At 42.0% G+C, this 9,156-nt stretch overlaps 1 protein-coding gene across 3 annotated transcripts in view; it reads left to right on the top strand.

Moving 5' to 3' along the window:
• KANK1 (KN motif and ankyrin repeat domains 1) overlaps positions 1 to 7,327 on the top strand; it is a 71,606-nt gene extending 64,279 nt beyond the window's left edge. For all 3 annotated transcript variants that reach the window (XM_036737728.1, XM_036737729.1, XM_036737730.1), the window contains 4 exons: positions 42 to 184; positions 831 to 1,031; positions 5,485 to 5,583; positions 6,241 to 7,327. In XM_036737728.1, the coding sequence (XP_036593623.1) occupies positions 42 to 184; positions 831 to 1,031; positions 5,485 to 5,583; positions 6,241 to 6,303 (506 nt within the window). In that variant the 3' untranslated portion in view covers positions 6,304 to 7,327. The remainder of the gene's footprint in view (positions 1 to 41; positions 185 to 830; positions 1,032 to 5,484; positions 5,584 to 6,240) is intronic.
• The last annotated feature ends 1,829 nt before the right edge of the window (positions 7,328 to 9,156 follow it).

The following is a 9,156-nucleotide window of genomic DNA, read 5'->3' on the forward strand; positions in this document are numbered from 1 at the left end:
TGGGGGCTGCATTCCAAAGGGATTCCTCTTCTCCCTTGCAGATGTGTGTAATGTAGACCATCAGAACAAAGCTGGCTATACCCCCATCATGCTTGCGGCCCTGGCTGCTGTGGAAGCTGAGAAAGATATGAGGGTTGTGGAAGAACTTTTTGGCTGTGGAGATGTGAATGCCAAAGCTAGCCAGGTCAGTACTGTTGCTTTGTCATATGCAGTGGGTCCATTCTAGAAGGTGAGAAGACTGGGGAAGAATTATTGTTATCATTTATTATTTTATTATTATCATATTATTAATTATATAGTAGATAATAATAGATAATATATTATATTATTTATTATTATTGTTTAGCATCTTGGAATGGCAGGCACAGATACCTAATTTTCCTTTCTAGTGAAATCAGCCCCTGGCTAGTCATTGCTACACTCAGGAAATCTCTGAGTGCAGGACTGCCCAGTCACCAGTCAACCAGAGACAAATCACTGAAATGTCAAATCGGGATCTTCGTTCATCCTCTGTCTCCTTTCCCTCGAATCCTCCTATATATAAACCTGCATTTGATGCCCTTTATTTGATGGTTGTCTTCCAGAAAAACTGTATTGCCCTCTTTTTAGGATTCTTCCCCCCTTCATCTTTTGGTCACTTGGATCCTGTCCCTGTCTCTAGTCTGACACAGACTCTCAGCCCCTTCAGCTCTCTCCAGATAGGATCCTTTCCCTGTCTCTAGCCTGATACAGACTTGAGGCCCCTTCAGTTCTCTCCCACATGGGCTCTGTGGCAGTTTCTAACTTTCTGTTGTGGGGTGTTATGTGTGTGTGTTTTTTTTTTCCTCAAGGCTGGGCAGACAGCCCTAATGCTTGCAGTCAGCCATGGAAGAATAGACATGGTGAAGGGTCTGCTGGCCTGTGGAGCAGACGTCAACATCCAGGACGATGAGGGCTCAACTGCCTTGATGTGTGCCAGTGAGCATGGCCACGTAGAGATAGTCAAGCTCCTCCTGGCACAGCCTGGATGCAATGGTACCTTGGAGGACAATGTAAGTTGAAACAAAGACCTTAAGAATTGTCCCTTCTTAGTTAGAGGAGGGGGAAAGAAAGGGAGTGACACAGGAAGAGGATACTGATAATGTTGATGGGAACCTACATGTTATCAGTGGGAAGAGTAATTGATTTGGAGTTAGAGGTCCTGGGTTCAAAGCCCACCTTTGCCACCCGTGTGACATTGGGCAAGTCGCTGAACCTTTATAAGCCCCATCTGTAAAATGAAGGAGTTGGACTTGGAGAGTGCCCTCCAGGACTCAATTTTTGTTCCTGTGTTTTAGATAGGACAAGAGAACAAAGTACAGTGAGTTTAATAATTGGCATGTAAAGAATTACTTATTAAGCCAAGTGCTGGACCACATATGAGACAAGAGAACACTGACACAGTCCCAGTCCTCATTGACCCTGTCTTTCAGGGGCATATACCTCCTACAACTGGATGGTATAGTCCGTAGAGCGCTGGGCAGTAAGGAAGACCAGGGTTCAAATCTGGCCTCAGACACTTGCTAGCCGTGTGACTCTGGGCAAGTCACTTAACCTCTCTTTGCCTCAGTTTCCTCATCTGTAAAACCAGGATAATAATATCACCTACTATTAATAATTAATAATAGCACCTAGGTTGTTATGAGGATCAAATTAGAGATTTATGACATACGTTGGAAACCTTAAAGCAGAATTTAAATTCTGGATATTATTGTTACTACACAAACACCTAGAATGCATAACAGCACAATAAGTGAAAACAAAGGACATTGTGCGTTCCAAGTGTAGAAAGATCATCACTCACTTAGGGAGAGATCTAGGAAGCTTCATGGAAGAGATGCCATCTGAGCTAGGACTGGAAGATTGGACAGGTTTCATTTGGCAGATGTTAGGGCGGAGGAAGGAGCACATTCTGGGCATCCGACTTGAGGGCCCAGAGTCAGGAAATTGGGACGGCTTTTAGTGAGAACATAGCATATACTGAAGAGGGAAATGGTGTGAGATGAGGCTGGAAAGCTAGGGTGGCGCCGTACTATGGACAGTCTCACAGACTGGGCTTGGAGTCTGGATTTCACTCATTAGGCAGTAGGGCTTAAGGGAGAGGTTTTGAGTAGAGGGACCAGGTCTATGAATAATGAAGATCAGAGTGGAGGGCATAGACACCAGAGGATCAGGTAGGAGGTTATTGTAGTGGTCCAGGTCGGCACCTGCTCTAAGGTGGGAGCCACGAGGCTAGGAAAGAACAGATATGAAAGGCATGGCGGGAGTAGAATGGACAGGACCTGTCAGCTGGTCATATGTGGGCAGTTTGGGAGGGGGAAGAGTCACAGACTTGCACATTTGACTGCGTGCATTTTCATACACCCATGCACTTTTCACAATTTTTTGCCTTTTGATAGAAGGGACGGCTGACGAGGAAGCTGCAGGATTGCTTGCTCTACAACTTAGCTGTTCTTAGCAATACAAAGATCCAAAATAATTCCTATGGACTTAGGATGAAAAAAGCTATCCACTCCAGAGAAAGAGCTGGTGGAGTCTAAAGGCAGATTAAAGCATACATTTATTTTTTACTTTATTTTTCTTGCGTCATTTTTTGTTTGTTTTGAAGTTAAGTACATTGCCATGATCACAAAGCCAGTCTGTGTCAGAGAGAGGATTTGAACCCGGGTTATCCAGATTCTCAGGCTGCTTTTCTATCCATTCCTTACCCCACTTTAATTGGTACTACATTTACTTTTGTAGATGTCCTGCCCTCCTGCCACTGGGAAAGAAAAGTAAACAATTCTGAAATCTTATTCTAGGGCAAGGGTGAGGGTCAGCGAGGGAATTAGCACTGGGGTATGTGTGGGGGGTGGGGGGGAGTCCATTGAGAAAGGCACTGAGGGACAGGCACTGGTCCTTGTTTCTCTGATTCTGAAAGGCTTATCTGTGGGGAACATGGCTTTTGACCACAGCTTTCAGTTGAGTGCATCGAAAAGGTGGAAGAAAAACGTCTTCCTTTGTCTCAAACTCCAAACCACTCAGTAGGGTCTAAGCCAGCAAGATAAAAAAGTCAGGGGAGGGTTGTATGGGCATGAAAAATAAGCTGCTATGGGATTTCTGCTGCCTCTGTGGACTGTAGAAATCCAGCCTTTAACTCTGCCCCAGAGGAGCTAACATTTCCCCCTCTACTTTTCCTCAAGGAAGGAGATGTAGGTTATTTTTTTCTCTCTGGCTAATATCAGGGAAGGGCAGCTTGTGCCAATGTTGTTAAAAGGTTAATAGAGCCATACGGACTGTCCAGGAAGTTTTCAGATTGAGTTGCCTGTCTTTAATTAACTGCCTCTTCATCCTCATCTATCAAAAGGAAAAGGGTGGGGAAATCAGGATGAGGGCGATGAATCAGAGCTAAACAGTGAAAAAGCAGAAGCCAAGCAACTGGTTATGGTCGCTGTTAATCAAACATTTCATTTAAACAGGCATTTGTAAAGAACCTACTCTGCGCAGGGCATTAGGGTAGGGATACAGAAATGAAAGGCTCAAAGGACAGCATGACCAGGCCTACGAATAATGAGGATTAGTCAGGCAATGGAGTGTGAAAATGGACTGGAAGGCAGAGAGCACAGAGGCAGGAAGACCAATGTGGAGGTTATTTCAGTGGTCCAGGTGTATGGTGATGAGTACCTGTAGTAGGGTGGGAATAGATAAGAGACTACAGATATGAAAGCTGTGGTAGAATGGATGGGGCTTGTCAACAGGAGGGAGGTGAGGGAGTGGGGAAGAGTCAATAATTGTCCATGCCCTGGTATCCTTTTAATAGTGATGTGAGATATGAGCAAATTAATGTGATAGAAGGTTGAATGTTAGTGAAGAGCAAAGTAAGATAAAGATGGAAGAGTAGCATGAAATAAGACTGCCAGAGAGCTTGGAGCCAGACTATAGAAGGCCTTAAATGCCAGGCTAAGGAATTAGCATCTTTTCCTGGAGGTTTCTGAGCAGGCAGTTGACCTGTCCACACTCTTCCATAAGTAAGATCATTTCAGTAACCTCGTGAAAGATAGGTTGAAAACAGGAGAAAGTGGAGGCAGAGGCCAGTTGAGGAGGCCATTCAATGACCAAGGAGACCCTTTTTTTTTTTTTTTGAGCTTATGGAGAAAATAAATTGAATTACATCATGATGACATTTTTTTCCTATCAATCTCAGTTCCTGTTATTTAAAAGAGAGAAAGCATTCAAACAGCGTGGAAATAAATGACATTCTGAGATGGGTGAATTTTTATGGAAGAAAATAAATTATAATTCCTTTAATTTTTGATATCCATGATCAGTCTTTTCCTTCTCTGTCTCTGGGAAAAAAACATTTATGTAAGCCACCAGGAATCATATTAGTTCATCAGTATAACTTGTAATGTTACTGAGATGACAAAGGATTTAAGATTCCACATTCCTCATTGGTGAAAACCTAAGAGATCTGTGAGTGTCACTGCCCCATAAAACAAATCATTCCACGTCAAATTTATATTTTTATATATATGTATGTGTTAAATACATAATGAAGGAGCTATCAGGTGATTTGAAGTAGGGGAGAGCATTAACAGATGGTATCTGGGAAATCTTTGTAGAGAAGGTGACACCTAAGCTGACCCTTGAAGGAGAGGGGTTTGTGAAAGGTGTAAGTGAAGCACAGAGAAATACTCCAGGCATGAGATTCCGAGTTATAAAGAATATCTAAGAGTCGGTTTGCTGGAATGCAGAGTTTGTGAAGGAGAGAGAGAAGGCTGGAAAGATAGGTTGGAAACCAATTATGGACGTTGTTAAATGCCAGGCTAAGAAGTCTGTATTTTATCCAAAGAGAACCCAGAAACCATCAAAGACTTTTGAGCAGGAGAATGCCACGGTCACACCCAGGCTTTGGAAAAATTGTATTTTGGCCATTGTGTGAAATAAGGTTAAGAGATGAATGACACTAGAAGCAGAGGGAGAGACAATTAGTGATGGAGGCTTGGACTGTGATGGTAGCTGTGTGAAAAGGGTGGATACAGGAGACCCGAAGGAGAATCAACAAGATGGGACAAGTGATTGAATGGGGATTGGGGCTGAAGGGAAGAGACAGGAAAACTGAGTTTCAGAACTTAAGTTAGCTCAGTGAACTTGAAGTCAGGAGAACCTAAATTCAAATCCTGTCCCAGACAATAGCGGGGTCTCCCTGAACAAACAGATCATTTAATCTCTCTAGGCCTCGGTTTTTGGAATTGTTCAAAGTCTAACATTTTATCATCCAATGAACTTGGTCATCAGGGAAGATTATAATGCTCTTAATGAAAATAGTGAAGTTGGGAAGGGAGTTGAGTTTGGGGGAAGGAGAAGAAGTTCCATGTCAGCTTTTAAATGCTAGAGTTTGGTTGGCTCCTCCTGCCCCTTTTAATTTAGATGAAGGAACCTAAAACTTTAAGACTTTTGACTTGGTTTTCTCTCATTTTTTTCAAGGATGGAAGCACTGCCCTCTCTATTGCCTTGGAAGCAGGACACAAAGACATAGCTGTTCTTCTTTATGCCCACGTCAACTTCTCCAAACCCCAGTCACCGGTCAGTGTTGAATACTGAAGGTTTAGAGATAGGCTGAAATTCCCTAGGTGGATTTCCTCTTATTTGGTGGAGGCCTAGGAGGTCTAGGTGCTCTAGTGTCATTTATAAAGCTTGAATTCTCAACTACCTGGGCCTTGTATACAGGACAAAGCAAACCTGAAACAGTACAGGTGTCCTGGACACCTCCTTATCCTCTCTGAGATAGTAGTTGGACTGTTCTGTTAGCAAAAAGTGATTATTGTCTTCTTTGTAAACATTGTCAAAAATTACTTGAGGACCCAGACCATGAAATGTCTGCCTTTCTCTCTTCTTTTCCACTTGAGGGAAACAGGTGGTATACATGTTAACTGAGTTTTTGTCTTGGGAGGAATCATCTTAAATGGAGGTTGGTGGGAGGCAGGGGAATAGTTTCACGATTTCTGCTGCTTTTAGGGATTCTAGAGCCCTCAAATCTCCAGTGCCTGCCCCCGTTCAGAGGTTTGGCCAGTATTATCTTAGCCCTGCTAAGACATTTGCTTAATGTGAGGCATTTTTGTATGAAAGTGAATATGTTGCATCAGAAATCAGACCAGCCTAATACATTGCTTCCTCTGTTTAACTAGCCAAAGTCATTCTTAATAACACCCTCCCCATTTTTTTTTCCTTCATATTTTCTAGGGCACACCTAGGCTTGGAAGGAAGACGTCACCTGGACCTACCCACAGAGGGTCGTTTGATTAATGATGGGCAAATATTCCTGCATATTCATGCCACCATTAAGCTGCTAACTGTTACTGTTTTTATGGTGACAGAAACTGAATGTAAATGTCTTGTGCCTGAACTCACCAGCAGACAGGGAGCAGAAGCCCAGTGTGAAAGGCAGAAAACATTTAAACTTAAAAGAAATGGATGGACAGAGCACATTAGTGCAGGTAGTGCTGGAACTTTAGGCTATTTTTCCACCTCTTTAGGCCCCACCATCGTCCTATTCTGTGGCTGTCTCTTATGTTCCGTTATGTACAGTTTTCAGGAATTGTAAACTCACCTGAGCAGGCTGCTTTTACATCGTCACCCTCCTCACCTGCCCCCAGCCCTGTGACATCCTTGATAGTGTCATGGTCTCAGTGACAGCCCTTTTGTCTAGTGGCCAGATTTTGTGTACGTGTGGTTTCTTTTTCTTGAAAGGTATTTATATTTACTAAATGTGGAATTTGCCGGCAATAATGCTGTTAAATTCCATTCCAGTTTTTTTTCTTTCGTCTCCATCATTTTAAGCTGAGAAAATTGGAATGGCTTTGGTTGTTTAAGCTCCCTGGGTGTAAGCTGGTGGGTTTCTTCAGATTTAGGAAAGGAAGGTAGAACTCTCCGAAGTCTAAAACTCACTAAAGAAAATGTCTACAATTCATTGTGTCTGTTGGATGTATTATGTAACTTTTTATATAAAAGATAACTATATGAAATTAATTCACACAGTATTTTCAACTTTTATATTCTCTAGTAACTAAACACATGAAGAATTATGTGTAATATTACCATATTTTTATTAATAATTGCACATCCCTATTCATAGCTAATGTTTAAAATTTGATTTATGTTAGAGGGATCAGGAATATATTCATCTGTAGAGGAAAATAGTTTAGTTCTGCATATTTATGGAAACCTTTATATCATGTCACACTCACTTTAGGCCTATATGTATTTAAATGTTTGAAGTGCCTTAGACTCTTGCCATATTTTCAAAATAAAAATTCATTATGCTATTTTACTCTTCCTCTGCCTGGCTTTTGATTGCTGTCCTCTCCCAACACTGTTGAGTTACGGCAGAGGCAGTAAAAGCTGATAGATGTATTGAGCGAGGCCACGAGAGTGAGCGCTTCACCAGTCTGGGACCACTGATGTGGAGAAGCCGTCTTCTGAGGGCACTGGTACCCCTCCTGCAGGTTGCATGTCATAGTTTTGAAATTTAAGACTTTATTAACGGAACAGCTCTTCAGACAGGTAATCTCCAGAGGGAAGCCTACAGACTTGGTTATTGTCATGTCCAAAAAAATATACCAGCCTTTGATTTCTAATTTTTACTGCTATGACCGTGTGATATACAGATGATAAAGGAGTGAGGCCAGGTAGAATCTCGACTTCCTTTTTGCTCTTTTCCCATAGCACCTGTGAAGCTGTGCGGGTTGTCACAGTGGGAATGAAATCTTCACCTTTGAATGAATGAGATGCGATAGCCAAAGTGTGAGCTAGGGGCTGTGGCACAGGAGAGAGTTGTGAATTTTAAAGGCCAGGTATTTGTGTGGACACCCCCACAGAAATCACAATGGGGGGCAATTAGGTGGTACAGTGAGTAGTAGAGCATTAGCCCTGGAGTCAGGAGGACCTGAGTTCAAATTCAGCCTCAAACACTTGACACACTTACTAGATGTGTGACCTTGGACAAGTCACTTAACCCCAATTGCCCTGCCTTGCCCCCCTCCAAAAAAAAAAAAAAGAAATTTCAATGGAAAGTTTGCTTGACACATTGCTTTTCATTAAACCTTGTTGGGACAGAGGGAGATGTGTCCAGAAATCATTTTTCTAAGAGCTGGATTATAATCTGAAATATTATCTTGTAAGCTCAAGAGGGATGATTTTTACAAGGAGCAGCATAGGAAAATGGGCTAGTAATTCAGAAAAAGGTTTCGAGTCAGGACTCGGCCAGTTTCCCCCTCGATATCGGAAGGCCTCTCGGGGCAGGAACGCTACCTTTTTAGGTGAACTCTAAAAGTGAGGTCTCATTGGAACTCCTGAAGTCATTTTTCTGCCCCAGGATAGAACTGTTAGCTCTGGAATTACAGCTAAATTTCAGCTCCAGCAATAATTTAAGCCCAAGTTTCCCCAGGTCAGCAATGGCGAGATAAATTAAAATGGCATGTTATTGTGCTTGTTTGTAAAAGTTGTGAGGTCATAAGATTTTTAATTCTTTTTTTTTTCAAGCAAGATGATTGGGGAAGGGGATTCGAACAAGAAAGGTCACAGCTTTCAGGTGGCTCGGGGTACTGAGAATTTATCTCCTCTCTAAAGAAAAAATGCAGTTGCTATTGTAAATCTGTATTAAAAATATATTTGCACCCTGAATAGTTTTTGTTATACAGTGGTGGGGGAGGGGAGAATAAAGAAAAGGAAGTGGGGTTTGGGGCTTGTTTTGTTTTATCTGTTCAAGTGTTATCCAATATACATAACCTTTGGCTCATATAACCTGATTTATTTCTTGTTTGCTTTAATACCAAGCACTCGGAGTTCTTTTTCTCTTGAGATCTAAGCTGTATAAACAAATTTGATTATCCCCCGTTGGTATGTCTTAGATTTATTGAGGCTAGTCTATGAAAGAATTTGTATCAGGAGATTTAATAAGTTCAGAAAGAGAGGTCAGCAGTTGAGTAGGATGTAGAAACCAGGGCTCCCAAGTTTATTTTTCAGCCCATGTCAAACCAAGGCTGCTCTTTTAAGAGATCATAAAATATAAGAACCAAGAGAGACCTTCGAGCTCAAAGTACTGAAGGATCATGCATTCGTGGATCTCCTGGTCCAACTCTCCTCATGAGGAAACTGAGA

Source organism: Trichosurus vulpecula, chromosome 9, assembly GCF_011100635.1.
Source record: "Trichosurus vulpecula isolate mTriVul1 chromosome 9, mTriVul1.pri, whole genome shotgun sequence".
In the NCBI taxonomy this organism is placed as follows: Eukaryota; Metazoa; Chordata; class Mammalia; order Diprotodontia; family Phalangeridae; genus Trichosurus; species Trichosurus vulpecula.